This window comes from Rana temporaria, chromosome 2, assembly GCF_905171775.1.
Source record: "Rana temporaria chromosome 2, aRanTem1.1, whole genome shotgun sequence".
NCBI lineage: Eukaryota > Metazoa > Chordata > Amphibia > Anura > Ranidae > Rana > Rana temporaria.
This window is the reverse complement of record NC_053490.1, coordinates 368,791,955-368,815,102: the sequence shown is the minus strand read 5'-3', so window position 1 is coordinate 368,815,102 and position 23,148 is coordinate 368,791,955. Positions and strand designations below refer to the sequence as shown.

At 42.6% G+C, this 23,148-nt stretch overlaps 1 protein-coding gene across 2 annotated transcripts in view; it reads right to left on the bottom strand.

Moving 5' to 3' along the window:
• LAD1 (ladinin 1) overlaps positions 1-23,148 on the bottom strand; it is a 129,425-nt gene that overhangs the window by 13,459 nt on the left and 92,818 nt on the right. Inside the window, exons 8-13 of one of the 2 annotated variants that reach the window (XM_040337728.1) lie at positions 21,397-21,468; positions 21,263-21,315; positions 14,670-14,742; positions 11,240-11,371; positions 6,665-6,754; positions 6,301-6,375 (exon numbers count right to left, since the gene is read on the bottom strand). In XM_040337728.1, coding sequence (XP_040193662.1) covers positions 6,301-6,375; positions 6,665-6,754; positions 11,240-11,371; positions 14,670-14,742; positions 21,263-21,315; positions 21,397-21,468 — 495 coding nt within the window. The remainder of the gene's footprint in view (positions 1-6,300; positions 6,376-6,664; positions 6,755-11,239; positions 11,372-14,669; positions 14,743-21,262; positions 21,316-21,396; positions 21,469-23,148) is intronic. The other variant, XM_040337729.1, reaches the window with a different exon arrangement.

Genomic DNA, 23,148 nt, shown 5'->3' with positions numbered 1-23,148 from the left:
TTGGCCTTCATGTCCTACTCCAAAGAAACCATTGTTTCCATTCAGTCCATTGACCATGGGCAACAAGCCCGAAACAACTGTATGTAAATTGGGATAAATGGCTCTATAATATAGGGCTGTATATATGCCATAATCCAGGGAAACACTACTAATCCTAAAATAAGAAATCAACTTGTTATTTTGGGCATTTGGGATAAAAGTGAGACAAGTAGATACCTTCCGTTATAAGAAGGCTCTCTTGCTCTTCTCACTGATTTAATTTTTTTTTTTTTTTTTTTAATTCCTCTAAAAGTTCTTCGTTTAAGTTCCATGATCCTTTTCTTTGCTCTATCTCTTTGAATCTAATTTTTACTATTACCGGAGCATGATCTGAGATTGTAGTTACCCCTATTGAAGTTTTAACTACCTCTTCCAGTAACTCGTGGTCTACCATTATATAATCCAGTCTTGAATATGTTCCATGCACGGAAGAGTAATAGGTGTAGTCCCTTTTATTTGGATATGTTATTCTCCAAGGATCTATTAAACAGTGACTGTGGATTTTTTTCCCTAATATTCTTAGCTGTTTAATATTTCGCCTCTGTGCCCCGGACGTACTATCTAGTTGATAGTCCATTGAAAGGTTGAGGTCTCCTGCGAGTATTACATGTCCAAGTTTAAAATCCATTAAAGCATTCAAGATCCCCCTCAGGTATTTATGTGGTTGGCTGTTTGGGCAATATATGTTTGCTAACGTGTATTTTTTCCCTTGGAGTATTCCTTTTAAAAACAAATAGCGGCCTTCCGGGTCCACTTTCCTGTCTTCTACTGTGAAGGAGATGTTCTTCCCTATTCCTATGGCGACCCCCTTGGCTCTCTTCTTTGGAGAATCCCCATAGTACCAGGTGGGAACTGCCCGAGAATACAATCTAACACTAGAATCCAATGTTATGTGAGTCTCTTGCAAAAAAACTATTTCCGCTGAGTACCTTTCAATCTCTCTTAATACCATATGCCTTTTTTCCGGGCAGTTGAGACCTCTTACATTATATGTTAAGAAATTTATATTTGTCATATTTTTCTCTTTTTTTTTTTTTTTTTTTTCCCCTGTACTTTTCTCAGGTACATTTGTTTTTCCTTGTTGCATGACACACAGATCTGGGCCCCTTTTCCTAATCTTCCCCTCTCCTCCCCCACCCGCCCCCCTTTTCCCACCCTCCCCTCCTCCCCCCTCCACCCCCCCACCCCCCCCCCCCCCCGCTCATACCTAGCCCCTTTGATCTTTGTATGGGGCTTTCTCATACCCTCCCGCCTCCCCCCTTCCCTTTGGTTTGACCCTTTGGTCATATTGGAGCTTTTCTTATTTGGCGCTCCAAGCACTCTTTTGCTCCTCCGGCTGAGGTGGAATTCTATGTTAGCCCGGTCTACTATCTCCCATGCATGGGGGACTGGGGAAGGAGTACTCTCCAGGTCCTCCCTCTCCTCAACCCCGCTCCCGTTGTTTACTATATTTGTGCCCCCCTCCCCCCCCGCCCCCCCCCCCCCGCTCCCCCCCCCTCCGCCGTCACTTCAACATTGTTAATCTTTTTTGGGTGGTATTGGGATATCCAGTCGCTGACAAAACTCTGGAACTTCCTCTAAGAACCTTAATCTTGCAGAGATACCGTTTTTCCTGCCTATTAGGCAGGCTGGGAATCCCCAATTATATTGTATACCATGTTCCTGTAAGATTCCTAGCAGGGGTTTTAAGCTTCTTCTTCTTTTTAACGTCTCTTGTGACAGGTCTTGGTATATTTGAATAATATGTTGGTCGTATTCTAATGGCGACTTCCCTCTCAGTTTTCTCCATAGTTGGTTTTTCTCTTCCCAACTTTCAAACCGGACAATAATGTCCCTTGGATAATCTTGTACTCTCTCTCTCGAACTCCTTATCCTGTGCGCACGTTCTATTTTAAGTGGCGAGGTTATTTCTCTCTCTAATATTGGATTACAAATTTTTCTTATTATTTCTGGGAGATCCTCAGCTTGTGTCGTTTCTGGGATTCCGCGTATTCTTATGTTCTTCCTTCTCTCTCTATTTTCTTGATCTTCTAATTTATACGCCTGTTCTCGTTGGTTTTTTTTTTAATGCTTTTATTTCATCCTCTAATTTTTTAACTGAGGTTGCATTGTAATCGACTTTTTTCTCCACTTCTTCCACTCTTTCCAGTATATACCCCATATTTCTCTCCATTTTTTCCATTTGCGATTTAAGTGATCTTTCTAAAGCAGCAAACATTCCTTCCATTTCCCTTTTTGTTGGCAAAAGTGATATATCCTGCGTTTCATCCTTATTTCTTTGTTCGAGATCTATTACTTTATCTTTGTCTGTTTCTCTATCTTGGTCTATTCTAATCTCTAATAGTGACTCTGAAAGTATTTCTGCGTCCGCCAAGGCACTACCGATCCCTCTTTTTTTATCTTCTTTTTTTTTCTTTTCCTTTTCTGCTTGAGCTCCTCTGGTGGTTGTTGGTTTCTCTGTATGCTGGTTGTCACCATTTACCCCATGGGTAACAAATTTACACATCGGGCCTGGGCTTTGACTTAAGCGGGGGACCTTTGGGATTGCCCCGCCTTTCACTCCTTTTCCCCTTGTGGCCATCCTTCACCCCTATCGGTCCTGCGCTAACCCTGGGTGTATACCCGTGCTTCTTACCGCGCCTAAGTTGTACCTGCACACTTTACCGATGTTTTATAAGATGTCCGTTTTACGGTGGTGGGGGGTGTATACTACATGTAACAATACTTTTTTTGTAGTTTCTTATATCAAGGTTTAATGTTACTATGATTTTTCTACCCTTTGACTTTAACTGTAGATTAAAATATCAGTCTCTAGTGCCCGTCAATCTTAAGATCCTCCTTTTACCGGTTTCAGGACTCAATAGTGTAATAAATTGCACTATACGGTGTCCTTTTTCCGTTGTATCCGCCAATTTTTAGTCCCGTTCTCGGTCGACTCGTCTGTATATTGTATATTATAGTTTCTAAAATGTCTTATAAGCAGAGTTCAATAAATATTCTATTGAGAAGAGTTCTCCCTGTATTTTAATTGATCCCAATAGGGGGAAGGTAAATGTCCAGGGGATGCCGCCAAGAGGACAGTCTAGCAGCTTTCTGATAGAGAGAGGGAAAGTGTTTGCTGCTATGAGTTATACTATATACTGTTTTCTTACGAGAAATAATTATCCATTTTTAGTCCTGTTCTATACCAGATCCTATATATACTGTGACCAGTAAGATATGATGCGAGCTGTATAACATTGCTATCTTCCCGTGGAGTTCCATGTATGCTCCGCATAAAATAAAAAAAGTCTTGCTGTACCTTAGTGATTTGTCACAATATGAGAGGGAGAGGTACCAAAAAAAAGAAAAAGGGGCCGCCAAAACAATAAGATTACAAGTGCAGAGAATACCATTGATAAGCATATATCACTTATATTAACAAGCATCTATCACTTATGTCACTTGTTGCCTGTCTTTGTGTCAGTCCCGGCTGTTGGCCCTCCACTGCCAGTGTCCCATTAAAGTCCCTTTTCCTCCTTTAGTTCTTAGTTCTTAGTCCGTATTAATGCATTGTACTCACCACTCTGATGAATATAGCATACTCACCATTCTGGTATTTTTCAAAAGAAAGAAAATAAAGTGCCGCGTGTAAACCGCTGTAATATGTTTCCACTCTTACCCTCTTGTTGCAGGAGTTTATAGGACCAAATACGGACTTAGTCTTTTCTTTGCTTTTAATGGGGTGAGTTACTTCAGCTGCAAGCTGCAGGGCTATGAGGTGCTGCTTGATGCTAGGTGTCCCTTTCGTCTACCTCCGCTCTGCTTGCCTGTTAATATACGCAGCTTACTGCTGCCCTCCACACATCTGCCTAGTACACGGCCCCAGCGTGGGCACCCGCAAACTTTGCAGAGCGAGGGGGACACAAAAAAAAAAAAAAAAAAACTTTCTGGTGCCTTGGTGTGGCGCCGGTCCCCATTCGCCTCGCTGTGTCTCCCCTTGCTCTGCACGTAGTGGCGAAAGGGCGAGAAGGCGTCTCCGAGTACCGCTCTCGCGATACCACGCGCCACCGCCAATGCCGCCGTCCAGGGAGAGAAGCCGCAGCGCTCCCGATCGCACCCGATCGCCCACCGCGGGCGTCCGGAACTCTCAGGGCGACCCGACCAGGCAGACGGAGGTAAGGATTCGGCACGCAGACGACATCTCCAAGCAGGGGGGAGGAAGGAAGGGTGAACTAGCAGGGAGGGGGAGAGGTCCGGCTCCTATGCATCTCCGATTTAGGAGCAAGGTTGGAGAGCGAGGGCTCCCGTCTAGCTACTCCTCCAGACTGACCGCGCCATTCCAAGACTCCTCCCTCCTGCTTCTCACTGATTTAATGATCGGACTTTTTGGTTCCTCACCCAAAACTTGCCTGGGTATACCTTTACATATTTTCATCATAAAAAGGTTGTGGTATAGATCACGGGTCGTCAACCCCTGGGCCGTGGCCTTACTACAGGAGTAAAACAAAAAGAAAAGAAAGGAGGCCGCACCGACCTTGTGCATTACCACTTAAAATGTATTAAAAACAGAATACAAAAGCAAATGGTCCTACTCACAAGGAAATTTTGAGTAAGCGCTTTTCAGACAGCTGGACTGGACCTCACGGCACCTGCCAGTAGAACCTCAGACATCTGCGCCCTCCTTTCTTTTCTTTTTGTTTTAGCCATTCCCTTTGTTCTGTGGAGGGCTGCAAGACTTCAGACTTTGCCGTTAGACTATACTACTGTACCCCGTTTTTGGCGAAACACCAGAGCGCAGGAGGTTTTTGTGTTATTGTTCTTACTACAGGGCGGCCTGGATATTAGTGCCGGGTGAAAGAGATAAGTGAGCGAGTGGGCGGGCAGGCAGAGTTGACATCATCTCTCTCCGCCCCCACATCGCTGCTCTTCCGCCCTTTCAGCGTCAATGTAGGAGGTGCGCAGGGAACAGAGAGAGCCCCCGCATCACTGCTCTTCTGCCTTCACTCGGCACCCACCACATGGACTAGTGCTGCCACCAATGCAGTGACAATTCGCAGGCAACGTGGCAGGTGACGTGGCAAGTGACATTCCGCATCTGGTAATAGGCAACGTGGCAGGTGATATGGCAAGTGGCATTCGGCATCTGGTGACAGGCAACGTGGCAGGTGATGTGGCAAGTGACATTCGGCATCTGGTGGCAGGCAACAGGGCAGGTGACATGGCAATTGACAATTCACATCTGGTGTCAGGCAGCGTGACAGGTGATGTGGCAAATTACATTCCACATCTGGTGACAGGCAACGTGGCAGGTGATGTGGCAAGTGACATTCGGCATCTGGTGGCATGCAACATGGCAAGTGACATGCTCAGGGCTCCTACGGATTCTGCTTTATGGTGAGTTGAACCATTTAATTTATTACTACAATGTTATAATTAGGGTTGTCCAGATACCGATACCAGTATCAGTATCGGGACCGATACCGAGTATTTGCGCGAGTACTCGTACTTGCGCAAATACTCCCGATACCAAAATAGAATACTTTTTATTATAAATTTTTTTTTTTTGTGACATCGAACACAAATTGGATGGCACCATTGGATGGCACTGATAGGTGGCACTGGCATTGATTGAATGGCACTCATAAATGGATGGCACTGATAGGTGGCACTGGCATTGATTGGGTGGCACTGATGAGATGCACTAATAAGCTGCCTCCCTGCACTGATGCACTAATGGGCACTGATCTGCACTGATAGGTGGCACTGGCTAGCTGCACTTTTGGGCACTGGCACCGAACAGCTGCACTGACAGTGATCACTCCTTCAATGATATGTAGTTTTCCAGTACCGTATGCTAAAAAACAGCCCCACACCATGATGTACCAGTTCTTCATAATTCTAAAGAAAATATCTTTGGTCTGTATTGTGGTTTGAAAACGGTCACATGACATAAAAAAAAAGTATCGGTATTCGGTATCGGCGACTACTTGAAAAAAAGTATCGGTACTTGTACTCGGTCCTAAAAAAGTGGTATCGGGACAACCCTAGTTATAATATAAATAATGCGCTAACAAATTGCCCGTGAAAAATCGCTTACCCCCCACGTGCCAACCCCAACCCCCTGTCCCAGGCCTTGGCACAATTTTTGTTCACGCAGCCGTTCCCCCGGTGCCAAAAAGGTTGGGGACCACTGGTAGATCTGCTAAATCCAACCCTATAGCATCTATTGCCTACATTTAAGTGAAAGTGAAAGATTGCAGACAAGTCTGTTACCCTTACCTTGGTGTCACTTGAAGACTGGGATCTCTGTTGCCACAACATTCTTTTTGTGGCTACATCACCTGTTTTGACATCCTATAAGAACATAAAAAACACTTAAACTTTTAGAGTTGCTAACATTCTCCTTTATTGTTACTATATGCTATAGAAACTTTAGGAACTACAGTGAGGAGGGGAGAGGTTACTAAAACTGGTGCACTCAGAAGCTGATTGGCTATCTTGCACAGCAGCACCAGATTCTATATTCAAGCTCATTCAATTAAGTGTTGCCAATAAAACCTGGAAGCTGATTGGTTTCTATATGGAGTTTCACCAGATTTTGCACTCTCCAGTGTTGGTAAATAACCCCCTATATGTCCCTTACCTTTGTGCTCGTAACAGTGCTTGAACTTTGTTGCGGCTTGTTACTCCATTGGTTGATGCGTGACGTAATAGATCCAGAAAGTGTTAAATCCTGAGAAACACAACATTTTTGGATTCTAAGCTGAGCCGCCATGTTTAAAAAGTTAATATTCTCTTTGAAACTTAGTGTGGCATATTTTTAAGAAAACATTGTTTTATGTATTAGCAAAACAATATTTAGTTTGATGAAAATTAGCAATATACCGCATTTATCGGCGTATACCGCGCACTTTTTTGCCCTGAAATTCAGGGCAAAATCGTGGGTGCGCGATATACGCTGATACCCGCTTCCCGCGCCGAGTTTGAACTACTGCGCTTGCATATACCGAGCGCAGTACACTCGTGTATAGTCAGGCAGGCTTGGGTTCTCTCGCAGTCACGTCCTGGACGTACAGGACGCACAGGACGTGACCGCGAGAGGAGCCGAGCCTGCCCGACTATACACGAGTGTACTGCGCTCGGTATATGCCGGCGCAGTAGTTCAAACTCAGCGCGGGAAGCGGGGATCGAGCGGGGAGGACACCGCAGAAGGACGCCGGACCCGACGAGGAGGACACCACCGAAGCAGCAGATGGACGCCGGACCCGACGACGCCTCCGATAGACGCCGCGCAAGACACCAAAAGTGTAAGTACTAAAATCTTTTTTTTACAGGAATGCGGGTCCACTTTAGGGGTGCGCGCTATACGCCGGAGCGCGCAATACCCCGATAAATACGCTATATTATCACAAGATCTACATGACAGTAGAGCTGTACTTTATTTCCAAGGCAAATAAACTTGCTTAGTGAATCCTCCCTCTGACCGTTTAGTCACTACAGGACACAGTAGTTACTGAGAACTACTGGGCACAGCGAGAGACATGGGAAACCTTTTCTGCAGAGACTTCAGGAAGAGATTTTTCTTCACTGGAGCAACGTTTGGTGGTGACGGCAAAAGGAGAGATAATCTGATCCTTTTTGCAGGGAGTCAGAAAATACTGTACTCACATATACCTTTTTGAAACTCATACATAGTAATAAACATTTTATTAAAATTTGTAATGTAGGAGTTAACCTAGGTTCAGACTGGATGCAGTGGGATTTTATTGCCGTTTGAAATGAAAATTTGTGGTGCGATTTGTTTATGACAGCTGCGATTGTAATGTGATTTTGATAGTCTATGAAGCTTAAAATTGCTTCGCACTAAATATGCACAGGACCCTTTTTTAACCGCATCAGAATTGCACTGCATAGATGTGAATGGCCTTCATAGAAAACAATGTTATTTCACTTGACATGCGTGCTGGAACACATCTGAACCAGAATCTGATTGCATCATTGTGAACCAGGGTTTCAAGTGGTTCTAAAGTTAAAAGTGTTTTTTTTTTACCTTAATGCATTCTCTGTTTAAGGCCCCTTTCACACTTGTACGACTTCAAAGTCGTGAGACTTTGCCACAAAATCGCCGGCCGCGATTTTGCCACGATTTTGGTTTAGTACTACTTTGCCAAAACTTTGGCATTAACCAAAGAAAACATACAGGGTGTGAGGTAATTCCTTTTCCTGCCATAGTTGTTTCCAGTTCCTGTTTGCTTCCTGGTTGTTGTGGTGTGGTGTGTTGTGACAGAAAATGTTTGCTACTCAATATATTGCAACAGCAGTTGCCATTGCTGCTGCAGCAGTAGCAGTGCATGAGGAAGAAGAGGAGGAGAAGAAGAGGAGGACAAGGACAAGGACATCTCCTTTTTTGGGCTGTTTGGAGCACATTGTTCCTGAGGGAATAACCAGGAAGTGAACGTGTGCTAGAAAAATGTGCTTGGGAGGGGCTACTATGCTGAAAGGATTGGGTGGGACAAGGGTCAAAAAGCTGCTTGTGCCTACAAAGTCGTACTGAAATCGTGTCTATATTATTCAGGTACTATTTGCATGCTACTTGAGGGTTTAACATTAAGGTCCATGGACATCAACTCGCATGGAAGTTGGACCAAAGTAGTTCAGGGACTACTTTGAAGTCGGCACGACTTAAAGTCGTGCCAATATAAATGGAAGTCATTGAAAATCATGGAGAATGACTTGTCATGTGATTTTGCAGTCCAAAATCTTGGGAGAAGTCGTATAAGTGTGAAAGGGGACTTAAGGTAAAAACGTTCCACTACCCGTTACTCTCAGGCCCCGTACACACGTCCGAGGAACTCGACGGACAAAACTCATCGTTTTGCTCGTCGAGTTCTGTGTGAATCCGCCGAGGATCTCGGCGAGCCAACTTTCCTCATTGAACAACGAGGAAATAGAGAACATGTTCTCTATTTGGCTCGACGAGGAACTCGTCGGCTTCCTCGGCCGAAAGTGTACACACGGGCGGGTTTCTCGGCAGAATTCAGCTCCAATCGAGTTTCTGGCTGAATTCTGCCGAGAAACTTGGTCGTGTGTACGGGGCCTCACAGCTACCCCTAAACACTTACCTGGGTCCGCTAGTGATTCAGCGCTGTGCCTCTCTGGACCCCCACTCTCCTTTCTTCCTGCTTTCACAGGACACAGCGACAGCAGAGGGAGACATAGGCTGTCAATCAAATCGTATGAGTGAGGAAGAGGTGTGGCCAAGCCAGGCTGTGTGTGTCTATGGACGCACACAGCCTGGTTCGTAAGCACACCTGCACAGGTGCCCCCTCAGCAGTCGGCTTGCTGAGACGGAACTCAGAGAAGATAGTTGAATGGAGAGCGCCAGCAGGAGACCGAAACATTTTATTTTAGGAAAAAAAGGAGACTTTTAAATCACTTTAAAGTAAACCCGTCACAAACCTATGCAATTAAAACTGATGATAGGTTAGAAAAATGTGATCTTATACAAAGCAGATAACAACTGTTTAAAACAATCAGTAAAGTAATTTAAAGAATAACAGCAGATGGAATTATATGCATCTATATGTTGAAATGTTTGGCTTGACTCCTCTCACACCAGTATAGCTACTTGTCATTGAAGCTGTTCATTACAGAGGTGTGTGAGATTGGAGGAGCAGGGTTAAATTCAACTATTGCATGAAAATGTCACTTGTATATCATTTCAGCTGCCTGCTTCTCTGCATATACAAAATTAGCCGGATTCAGGTAGAGTGGTGTATATTTGAGCTACGCTGACATAACATAGAGAGGCAAGACCAGTATTCACAAAGCACTTGCTCCCTAAGTTACGGCGGCGTAGCGTAAATGGGCCGGCGTAAGCCCGCCTAATTCAAAGTAGGCAGGTAGTGGGCGTGATACATTTAAATTAACCGTGACCCCATGTAAATAAAGGGACGAACTAACGGCGCATGTGCGCGCATGCTCAGAATCACATCGCATATACTCCCTAAGATACGAACGCTCAATGCGTTCGACGTGAACGTAACCTACGCCCAGCCCCATTCACGTACGACTTACGTAAACGACGTAAAATACGACGGCTGTTCCGACGTCCATACCTTTGCATGGGCTGCGCCTCCTATATAGGTGCCTTATCTTTACGCCGGACATACGCCTTACGTAAACGGCGTAGATTACAGCGACGGGCGTAAGTACGTTCTTGAATCAGCGTATCTCGCTCATTTACAAATTCGGCGCGTAAATCAATGGAAGCGCTCCTTGCGGCCAGCATAAATATGCGCCCAAGATACGACGGCGTAGGAGACTTATGTCGGTCAGATGGAGCCGAAATTCAGGCTTATCTCCTTTGCAGAATCAAACGCATAGATACGACGGCGCATCCATGGACTTACGCAGCGTATCATTAGATACGTCGGCGTAAGTCTTTCTGAATCCGGGCCTATCATTTTGTAGTTTTCACTAAAGATAATCTCTAGTTAAAGTTTTTTTTTCATTTTCTAAATAGGTTCCTTTAAGCTAGTCCATTGTTGGTTCACTTACCTTTTCCTTCGATTTCCCTTCTAAATGTTTTTTTTTTTGTCTGAATTTCTCACTTCCTGTTACTCCTCAGTAAGCTGTTCAGTAAGCTGTTCTGACTGACTTTCCACCGTTCGGATGATGGTGGAAAGCTTACTGAGGAGAAACAGGAAGTGAGAAATTTAGACAAAGAAAAAAAACATTTAGAAGGGAAATTGAAGGAAAAGGTAAGTGAACCAACAATGCACTAGCTTAAAGTAACCTATTTAGAAAATAAAAAACAAACCTTTAAGTTGTTTTTCATCACATAATCCCTTTGAATTTGCCCAGGTCTGAGACAGACTCACTGAATATTGTATACCTTTGGCCCTGGGTCACACTTGTCATGGGGCGATTCGTCATTGACAGTTCAAAATCGCGTGATAAGTCGCACCCCATTGCCAGCAATTGAACCATTCAAATTGTTGCCACTCAAGTTGTAGAGATTTTAAAAAAGTTTCCTGCACTTCTTTTTGGGGATTTCATTGCAACTTGCCTAGACTTCTATTGAATGAGGTCGCAAGCTGCAATGAAATCAGAGGTGTAAATCACACTGATCTGCGGCTTTGAAATCGCACTGAAGTAGCGCGATTTCAAATCTGCACTGGTGTGAACCAGGGCTTAGAATAACATGCATTCTCACCTTTCGGGACATGTTTGATTTTTCTGAGTTTTCCTCATCCTTTTCAAAGATACTTCTTTTATTGGCAACTCCATCTGAAGCAACAACAGCTCCTCGACTGTGAGAAGGTGGTAACCTGACACTTGCTGATCTCTGAAAACGCATTATATATATATATTATATCCAATCATAACAAGGTCAACATAAATTACTTTATTCTCAGTAAAATAAATTATTGTAAATATGTGTTTCCCTGCATAGTGGCTTATCTAAAAAAAAAAAAATGAAAACATTTATATAGTTTCTATTAAAAGTTATTTCTAAATTTGAACTGATAATTTTGCCTTCTGAAGCTTATGGGGCTTCTAATATGCAAATTAGCCTACTAAACCAGAAAAACTGATAGGTAGATTCACAAAGAGTTAGGCCGGCTTATCTACAGATAAGCCAGCCTAACTCTGAATCTACGCCGGCGTTTGTTTAAGCGTATGCTCAAACAGGGATACGCTTAAACAAAGCTAAGATAGGCCGGCTTGCACCGTTCTATCTTAGCTTGCAATGTTTCTGATGGCTGCTAGATGGCGCTTCCATTGCGGCCGGCGTAGATTATGTAAATGAGGGGATACGCCGATTCACGAACGTACGCCAGGCCTACGCCGTCGAATTACGTCGTTTCCGTAAGGGATAGGCCGCCTAAAGTTATTCCACCTATGAGGTGGAATAACAATGTTAAGTATGGCCGCCGTTCCCGCCGCGAGGTTCGAATTTTTTACGTCGTTTGCGCAAGTCGTCCGCGAATCGGGATTAGCCGCAATGCGCACTGGGAAATGTAGTCGCCCGGCCCATGCGCAGTGTCAAAAAACGTCAAAAAACGTGAGGTCAAGCCTCATTTCCATACAACACGCCCCCCTCCAAGCAATTTGAATTAGGCGCCCTTACGCCCGCTCGTTTTAGGCTACACCGCCGTAGATTAGCAGGTAAGTAGATTGTGAATCACTACTAGCCTAACTAATTTACGGCGGTGTAGCCTAAACAGGCTAGGCTAGGCCGCCCTAAAGTTAGGCAAATGTGTGTGAATCTACCTATAAATATCTTAGGATCAATGAGAGTTAGTGAAAGCCATCTACTACTGACAATATGAAAAGCTAATAAGCATAAGTTTGCATAGTTAACTAGGTAGAACGACAGATGTCCAAAAAACAGCAAAGAATCAGCCCAGGTGAGGACGGCTCTGGACAGGTACCGTATATACTCGAGTATATGCCGACCCGAATATAAGCCGAGGCACCTAATTTTACCACAAAAAAATGGGAAAACAAATTGACTCGAGTATAAGTCTAGGGTGTCCATCTGCATGCCTCACTGTGTCCATGTGCATGCATCACTGTGCCCATGCCTCCCTGTGCCCATGCCTAGACTGACGTTTAACATTGGAGTCTATTGAAGGGGTGCCCGGCTTTGAAAAATCGGTGCTCCCCGGTCGTAGGTCCCCCAGACAACAAACTTTATACACTTGTAGAGGAGAAATTGGGCTACATGTGTGCCAAGTTCCGGGTCTAGGGGACCTACAACCAGCCAGTCCGGGCCCCCAAATTCACCAGAGAAATGACCATTTAACATAGGAGTCTATGGAGGGGTGCCCGGATTTGAAAAATGGGTGCTCCCCGGCTGCAGGTCCCCCGGACAACAAACTTTGCACACTTGTAGAGGAAGAGTGGTGCTACATGTTGTGTTTGGGGTCCAGAGGATCTATGACCAGCCGGTACCAGGTCCCCAAAGTCCGGGAGATCAGGCACAAAAAGGTGACTCGAGTATAAGCCGAGGGGGGCATTTTTAGCACAAAAAAATGTGCTAAAAAACTCGGCTTATACTCGAGTATATACTGTAAGTGTTCTTTTTTAAAAGTCAGCAGCTACAGTATGAACCCCATCCACACTAGGTAAGTGACTTGCCTAGCAGTGAAGCAATGTAATAGTTATACATTGCTTCACTGCTAGGCAAGTCACTTACCTGGTGACTTGCCTAGCAGTGAAGCAATGTAATAGTTATATCCGAACAGGTCCAATTTATGGAAAATATGATCTGAGAGTAATATGGAGGTTAACATTTCTGACCTATTGCTACCTATTAGTATTTTTCTGACTTGAAGTATACAATGATGTTAGAATTTCTGACTTGGTCAGAAATATTGAAGCTGCTAGATCAGCATGATAGTAGGGAACTAGTAGATCTGGAGATCAGCAATTGCAGCCTCCATATTTCTCTCAGGTCAAGTATTCTTCGAGATGCTTTAGGAGATGTTTATATTGATTACACACATATTCACCTAATTTTGATGACGTTTCAATATATCCAACAAGTATGCAACTATAGACATTGGGCCAGATCCACATACATTTAGATCGGCGCAGCGTATCAGAGATACACTACGCCGCCGTACCTTACCTGGCGTATATTCGAATCCTCAGCGAGTTTGCGCCGTAAGTTACGGCAGCATAGTGTATTTCTGGGGGCGGATTTGAAATTGGGCGGGTTGGGGGCGGGTTTCATTTAAATGAAGCGCGTCCCCGCGCCGAATGAACTGCGCATGCGTCGTCCCGAAATTTCCCGCCGTGCATTGCGCTAAATGACGTCGCTAGGACGTCATTTTTTTAACTTAGACGTGAGTTACGTCTATCCCTATTCACGGACGACTTACGCAAAAAAAAAATTACAAATTTCGACGCGGGAACGACGGCCATACTTAACATGGCAAGTCTATGTATAAGCCGGTAAATACCAGCTTTAACTATACGCCGGAAAAAGCCGAATACAGACGATGGTAGAAAATGCGACGGCCGCACGTACGTTCGTGGATCGTCGTAAATCGCTACTTTGCATACCCAACGCGGAAAACGCCACCCAGCGGACGCCGAAGTATTGCATCTTAGATCCAAAGGCGTACGGAGACATACACCTGTCGGATCTAACCCAGAAACCGTCGTATCTTGTTTTGAGGATTCAAAACAACGATACGACGTGGGAAATTTGAAAGTACGCCGGCGTATCAGTAGATACGCCCGCGTACTTGCTCTGTGGATCTGGCCCTTTATGGGGTTGAGTTACTAAGGGAAAATAGACCTAGCACTTTGCAAATGCCATTAGACTCTAAGTGCATTTATTCCAGAACTTAGTAAATGATTTCCATCATCTACACACGTGCAAGCAAAGATGTTGTTTTTTTTCCATGCATGTGATTAGGTGTTGTTTGCAAAGTGAAATTTCACCTCATTTACCAAGCTCTGGAGTTAATGCTCTTGCAGAGTTCTGCTGCACCAGCAAAGTTCACAGTTTATTTTCCCTTAATAAACCAAACCCTATAACTGGTTATTTAATATCAGATGATATTAAATAAGTCAATAAGTCAACACATAAAATATTCAGATAGTGCTGACATTATGTCATGAAATACCTGTATAGCTGAATTGTATTTTTCCATTCGATCTTCTATTTTTCGACTTCTTAGAGATAACCTTAAGCTGGATCTACATACAAAGAAAATTGGTGATTGTAGTCACAGAGCAAAAGGTTGATTCAGAATGATTAGTAACCATGTATATTAAACAACAGTTTCTGACAGTTGAGAATAATAATAATCGTATAAGCAAAATAAGCAATTTTAAATATTCCATATTCAATCCCAAGGGTATTCTAGATTTTAGTTCCAGAATAAATCACAATTCCGTAGTTTATGATGCAGGGTTCCTCAATGGCATTGGAAAAACCCTTTCATAGATGTGTCAGGAAAAAAAACTGTCATATTCCCTCCATGCTCTCTTTAGTAAAGTGTTTGGATACATTGTTAAATTCTGCCATGCACAGTAAGGTTCAGCAATATTAATGCTTATGGGGGAAGCTGTGCATCCGACTTATTGTAGAAAACATTTGGGGCACGTGATCACATCTACCATATCGATAGTGATACAAATTATATACTAACATGTAGGAGCAAAGGTTTCTACAGTCACAAAAACACACACTAAAGTTTTCATATGCACTCTGCAGTATCTACAAATATGCATTCTATATTTTATAAAATTCCTGTTCTACAAGACATTAAACATTAAAAGGTTAATATAGGAAAAAATGTTTTTCTTTAAAATAACTAACATGTTATACTTACCTCCACTGTGCAGTTTGTTTTGCACAGAGTGGCCCCGATCCATGTCTTCTGGGGTTCCTTGGCGGCTGTCTCTGGTCCTCCCCGCAAGAACTCACCACATTCATGCGAGAGAGCTCACATGGTGGTGAGTCCTTGCGGGCTCGCTCCTGTGATATAGCGAGGGGCCATAGCCGCTGATTGTATCACTCGGCCCCGCCCCTCGGCGCGCATCACTGGATGTGATTGACAGCAGCGCCAGCCAATGGCTGCGCTGCTCTCAATCCATCCCCTCTAGCCAATCAGCGACCAGGCTGAGCGGCGAAGAGGATCTCAGGACCGAGCGCAGGACTTTCGAGGAGTCAGGTAAGTAAAACGGGGGCTCGGGGGGGGGGGGGGGGGGGGTTGGCATCATCAGATGTTTTTTCACCTTAATGCATAGATTGCATTAAGTTGAATTTTTTTTTCCTTTACAACTCCTTTAAGCCAACAAGCCAGTTTCTTAAAAAAGACTAGGACGCAGTAGGTTGCCTAGCTTAGGAGCCCTCCTGCTTGAAACGTAACATCCTTTACTTAAAATTAGACATGTGCACAGAAAAAAAAATCGTGTTTTTTTTGTTCTGTTTCGTATTGTTCCGTAGGTTCGTTTCCGTTCGTTTTTCGTAAGACGCCCGTTTTCCTGATGGTTCCCGTTCGTTTTTCATACGACGAGGTTTTTTCTAATTCCGATCGTTTCGTATTTTTGTTACCGTTTTATTTTCGTACATGCAGCGATGGTTCGTTATTCTGTTTAATTCATGTTCGTTACTTGTTAGACAATAATTTTCGTGAATTTTCGTCAATGATTTGCATTCTGTGTTTTGGATTCCTTTTTCTGTTCGTGTTTTCGGTCGTGTGTTCGTGTGACATCTATGACAATTTGTTGTGGATGTCATGTGGGCATGCGACTGAAGATACGAACAGAAAAAGGATTTTCGTCATTTTGTACTTTCGTAAATATATCGCGGGATTCGCGGCACTTTCAACACGCGGCTCATCCATATTAACGATTGTTAAGCCCCATACACTTGGTCAGACTTTTTTAACAACAAACTTAAAAACGATCGGTTTCCGTTCGTTCTCAGAAAATGTGTTTGTTTTTAAACTCCATCAGAAAACCATTTTTGGGTTCAAAAGTCTGGCCAACTGATCTCCCTTCAGATGAAAATCCACAGAAAAGTTTATTTGGCTTTACTGTACTACTCAGCACAAAAGAGAAGCTGCTTCACTAACTACACTCACTGCCCATTCAAAAAAACGAAAATTATATCTGTGTCAAGGGATTTGCATTCTGTGTTTTGGGTCCTTTTTCTTTTGGTGTTTTCGGTCGTGTGTTCGTGTGACATCTGTGGCAAAAGATTTGCATTCTGTTGAATCCAAAATACGAACAGAAAAAAGGAATTGTGGATGTCGTGTGAGCATACGACTGAGGGTGCGAACAGAGAAGGGATTCAAACAAGATACAGAGTGCAAATCTTTTGTTGTGGATGTCGTGTGAACATACGGCTGAGGATACGAGCAGAGAGGGGATTCAAACAAGATACAGAGTGCAAATCTTTTGTTGTGGATGTCGTGTGAACATACGGCTGAGGATACGAACAGAGAGGGGATTCAAACAGGATACAGAATGCAAATCTTTTGTTGTGGATGTCGTGTGAACATACGGCTGAGGATACGTGCATAGAGGGGATTCAAACAGGATACAGAATGCTAATTTTTTGTTGTGGATGTCGTGTGAACATATGGCTGAGGATACCATCGGAGAGGGGATTCAAACAAAATACAGAATGCAAATCTTTTGTTGTAGGTGTCATGTGGACATGCGGCTGAGGATACGAGCAGAGAGGGGATTCAAACAGGATACAGAATGCAAATCTTTTGTTATAGATGTAATTTTCGTTCTTTTGCCGTTTTCGCTTTGTCATATTTTCGTCAGATCATTCGTTCGTATTTGCGGTTGTTCGTTATGCGGCTCATTCGTAATCCCGTTGTTTTCGTATTTTGGTGCTTTAATTTTTTCATATGTACACATTATTCTGCGGTTACGAAAATGAACATTTTCGTACGAAAATAACATTTGTACGAACGGGAATGCACATATCTACTTAAAATCGTGTGCAATTGCTTTTCTGCATATAGGGTTGGTAGGTACCATATTTTTATCATCTCTACTACACTGTCATATTCTTTAGAAGTGCATTTACAAATGTGGGTAGTTGCTACTTCCTGCATTCTTGAGCAAATCTACCAAAAGATTACTACACTGTTTATCCAAGGTGTATGCTTAAAGTCATCTAAACAGTTCTACTGAATGTGGATGAACTCCCACATCAGAATGATCTTTATTGTGTGGAACCAGTGACAACTGTTTGCTTTCAACACAGAATTCACTCTACAATTTTTACCAAACGTATCAGTGGCTACTTTTCCAGTGCCTGGATTACTCTTTAATGTAATGCCCAAAAAAATCTGTGTCCTCCACATTGGAATACTGGGGTTTACAAATAAGACCAAATAAGGGAGTTTACAGCGTGAGTACCTTGCCACATATGTAATTGTCTATATAGCAACCATATCAAAAGATATGGTTGCTGAAGGTGTTTTCCCCCACAAAAATGCAGAGCGCCTCCCACCAGTCTATAAATAGGTTGGCAAGGGAGGGGGGGACTTAGCCCCCTTAGAAGCCTTCATCTTCACAGCTTAAAAACCCTATCAGCCCAAAAATAACTCACAGATTTAGTAGCGCAGGCCTTGACAGGAGAGGGTGAAAGCCCCATGACTCACATCAAGTGAAACGTGACTACCAGGTGCAATGACAGACCTTGCATGAAGTAGACTTCCTAGCTTTTAACATTGTGATGACTAATTCAGAGATCTCCCTGTCTTTTAGAACCTGGACTTCAACAGTTATGCTATTACAGCCAGCGACTATAAGGCGGGATGGTAAATTGGTTCTTAAAACAGAAATTCCTGATGATCTGGAAGAGCCTACAGAGCATCCACCAAGAGTCTTCCTAAGTTGGAGTACAACATCTGCCTGGAGCATTGAGGATAATCAGAATGCTCTTCATCGCAATCCATTGAAGTGGATGGTGAAGGAATTTCAGGAGAGGAAAGGCATAGATCAGGGTGAACTAATTCCACTGAGCCACCAGAGCATCCACTGCTTCTGGTAGAGGATCCCTGTACCTGGTAGCAAACTTGTCTAGTTTGTTTTTGAACCTGGAGGCCAAGAGGTCTTCCCCTACTTGTGACACAGGTCCTGGAATACCTACGGATGCAAGGATCACCCCCATTCCCAGGTCAAACGGTGGCAGCTGAAGAAATCTGCCTGCCAAATGTCCATATCTGGCATGTGAACATTGGGCAAGACTGGAACATGAAGTTCTGCTCATGACAGAGACAAGCTGGTCCCAGGGGTCAGATGAAGTGGTCTGTCCAGGGAATGGACTTGTGCCATGATGACAAAGTACTGTGATGTAAGGGTCTGGAGTGAAACTAGGCAAATGGTAGTGCATCGAAGGAAGCCACCATGAGACCAAGACTCTCATGCTAAAGCGGAGAGTCAGAAATCTAGACTAAATAGTACAAGTCTGGGAGCAGACTTTGAGGTTTGAGGTTTCTTCTGAGGGAGAAATACTTTGGTCTAGGAGCAGACCCAGATATGCCAAACAATGTGGGTGCTACAAGCATGCAGTAGGGCTAGTACTGAAACCAGCGCCTTGATGTACAGCTGGGGTGCAAATGGCAGGGCACCAAACTGAAAGTGCAGGGGACACAGCAAAATGTAAAAACTGCTGGTGCAATGAAAATATGAGGACTTACAGGAGTAGTTTGAGATCCAAGATGGAGTGGTAGCCCTCTTTGGGTTTGGGAACTAGACATGTGCAATTCGTTTAGTTTCTAATTCGTTTTTTACTTTTCAAATTTTTCAAATTCTTCAATTTCGAAATTCTTCGATTTAGAATTTTTCAATTTCGTATTTCCGAATTTTTACATTTCCGAATTTTCGTATTTCCGAATTTCGGAAATTCGGATTTTCAGAAATTCGGAAATATGAAAATCTTTCGTTTTTTTTTTTATTTTGGAAATTCAGAATTTTCGAAATTTCGAATTTTTCGAATTTTTCAATTTTAGACATTTCGAATTTTTCATTTTTTTTAATTTTCGAATTTTTCATTTTTGATTTTTCAAATTTCGAATTTTTCAATTTTAAAATTTTCGAAATTTCGAACTTTCACATTTTTTACTTTTGAATTTCGAAATTTTCAATTTTCTAATTTTCTATTTTTTTATTTTTCTAATTTACATTTTTTTTTTCGAAATTTCGAATTTATGAATTTTCGAAATTTCGAATTTATGAATTTTCGAAATTTCGAATTTTCAAAATTCCGAAATTTCGAATTTTCAAAATTCCGAATTTTCTAATTTTCGACATTTCTAATTTTCAAATTTTTCATTTTCGAATTTTCGAAAATGAAAAATTCGAAAAATAAAAAAAAATTAAATTCGAAAATTAAAAAAATCTGAATTGTGGAATTTTCGAAATTGTGGAATTTTCGAAATTATGGAATTTTCGAAATTATGGAATTTTCGAAATTGTGAAATTTTCTATTTCTATCATTTTAGAAATTCCGAAATCCCGATTTTTTTTTCCGATTTTCCAGAATTTCCGAAAAAAAAAAAAAAAAAACTAAAATAACATAAACGAAAAAAAAGATTTTTTTGGCAGTGCACATGTCTATTGGGAACCATGAACAGGTTGGCTTAAAAATCCTGAGACTGTTCTAACACAGAAACTGGAGTAACATCTTGTTCCAGAAGACTTTGTGGAAGTATAAGCTGTTGCTTCCTGTATAGCGCTCCTGTCACAGGTGGAGTGATACCAAATGCACTCTGCCAGGGACAGCAACATCTGGTGATACTAGAATTGAAGCCTGTTATTAAAGGCAACTATAGTACTAAAATCACAATGTATATATGGATGTATCTGTGGGTTACCTGCACGTTGCCATAAGCCTCGTACACACGACCGAGTTTCTCGGCAGAATTCAGCCAGAAACTCGGTCGGAGCTGGATTCTGCCGAGAAACTCGGTCGTGTGTACACTTTTCAGCGAGGAAGCCGACGAGGAACTCGTCGGGCCGAAAAGAGAACATGTTCTCTTTTTCCTCGTTGTTCAATGAGGAAAGTCGGCCCGCCGAGCTCCTCGGCGGCTTCCACACTGAACTCGCCGAGGAACTCGATGTGTTTGGCACGTCGAGTTCCTCGGACGTGTGTATGGGGCCATAGACTTCTGTTATTAGCTGCGGGTTTGGTTCACTTTTAGAAAGTGCACTACACCTGCAGGACATACTAGAAGTATATGACAAAGTGCAGCTAACCTACAGGAAAGCCACAGGTGCACTGCGCTGCACCCACGGTGTGGGTTAACCACAGCACATCAGTGTGAAAGGGGCCTTAGGCCCCTTTCACACCATCAGTCCAACCCAATTGGACCTTCCATTCACCGCTATGGAGCAAATGTATCTGTCCCCTTCCATCTACGCAGATCGAATGGTCCATAGATTAGAGAGGGCTGTGTCTGTGTTTGCTCTGCATATGCAGTGTCATCATCTCGCTCCGCACATTGTGGCCCACGACTGGTTGCCAATTCGCTTAAGTGGCCCTCGCTTTTCAAAATGTTGGGCACCCCTGCTGTATAACATGCTTTAATTAAACAGGATCCATTATTTTGATTTATTTATTTTTAGGGTAACAAAATGATACCCATATTGTTTCCCATATGTGCTAGGCCATTTTGTTTTACAGTATATTTTGAGCTGGCATATATTCTAGAAATTGTGACTTCAGCAAAAACAGACAGACCTGCGTGTGAAACCACTGTCACCCTTGTCATCTTCACTCTGCTGAGACTTTACCTGAAAGAAAGCAGATAATTATCAATTAAAAACATTTTAGCAAACTTGAATATTTGCGAGATAAAAAAGCAAATTACTCACTCGAACAGAGCTGCTGAGAGGACCAAGCCGTACAAAGGATGTTGATGTCTGCTGAAAACTAGGATGGCTGTCCTGCAGAATATGAATACAGTGTATATGATTTAATCTACTTGTAAACTAAGGGTAGAGTTAATGTATGTATCAAGTGAACTTTTATTCTTCCACATGAAGTTTAACATCAAAATACAACATAAACATTATTTTATGTTTTGGAGAGCTATAAATATAGTATTATCTAGATAGAACAGTACAGAATATAACAAAACTAGGTGTCAGGCTTAGTTGTGTCATTCATCTGGAGTTGACTTGCGTTAACATCATTACGTTCCTTATCCTTATGCCACGTACACACCATCACTTTATGTGACCGTGTGTGGGGGAAAACGTTGTTTTATGTCTTGTGAAAAACGACAAAAAAAATTGAAGCATGCTTAAATTTTATGTGTCGTTTTTCAAAACGTCATTTTTTACTTCACAGAAATTGACCGTGTGTAGCAAAAAACGACGTTTAAAACGACGTTTTTACACCAGCGCATGCCCAGAAGCTAGTTATGAAGCGAGCTTCAATGGAAAAACGTGGTGAACGTAACCTCGCTTTGCTAGGGCATTGTGAAAAAACAATGGTGTGTAGGCAACTTCGTCTTTGAAAATTGAAGTTTCAAAAACGTCGTTTTTTACTTCACAGAAAATGTCAATTTTTTTCATCACATAAAGTGATGGTGTGTATGCGGCATTAGGCTTCATGTACAATTTGAGTTTAGGAGTTCTTGGCGATTTTTTGCCAAAGCTCCCAAAGTCAACGCTATAAAAACCTATGTGTCAATGTACAAATAGGCTTTAAGGATTGTTTAGGAGCTGCTGTGGTTAGGGGAGGTTTAACCTTCCTCTCCTGAATGCAGAAGAATCGCGTGGCCGGCGGTCATAATAGGCTATGTGTACATAAGGCCTTATAAAATCTGTGATAAGGGCTGCTGTTAGAAATCACATGCCCCGTACAGCCTACCGGACATAAACAAAACATAACTTACAAAATTCCTAATACCGGTAATGTTTGTAATATATGTAAATTGTCTGCATCTATTGCCTTTCACAGGGTGAATGTAAAATTCTCTAATATTCGATCCTAAGAGAAATAGAAGCCTTTAAGATCATTCGACCAGGAGACTTGAAGAACATTCAAGCACCAGAGAAAGTATCCTAACACTAAAGGCTAAGAACATTTAGTGGTAAAGGAAAAAAGTGCGCTTATCTAATATAATAAGTGAAAGCTGCAAACTCAAAATGTTTATACAAACAAATAATGATATAGGTAAAAGATGGAGTTGCGCAACTCCATCTTTTACCTATAAGAACATTTAGCCTGGGTTCACACTACTGCGGGAATGAAATTGTAAGAGTTCAGGTGAATTTGCACGATTTCATTCCCGCATGTCAGTCTGATGATTTCAGAGACATCTGTGCCGTTTCCTGCACAGATGTCTATTGAAATCGCACCTGAAATAGCCAAAAGTAGTACAAAAGTGCCGCAAAGTTGGTGTCGCACCGATTCGGACGGTGACATTGCGGGCAACATAGTATATAAGGGGGTAGATTCAGGTAGATTGGCTTATTTTTCTGCGGGCGTAGCGTATCTCAGATACGCTACGCCGCCGTAACTTAGTGAGGCAGGTTCTGTATTCACCAAGAACCTGCGCCCTAATTTACGGCGGTGTGTTTTATGAAAATAAAACATGACCCCAAGTAAATGACGTT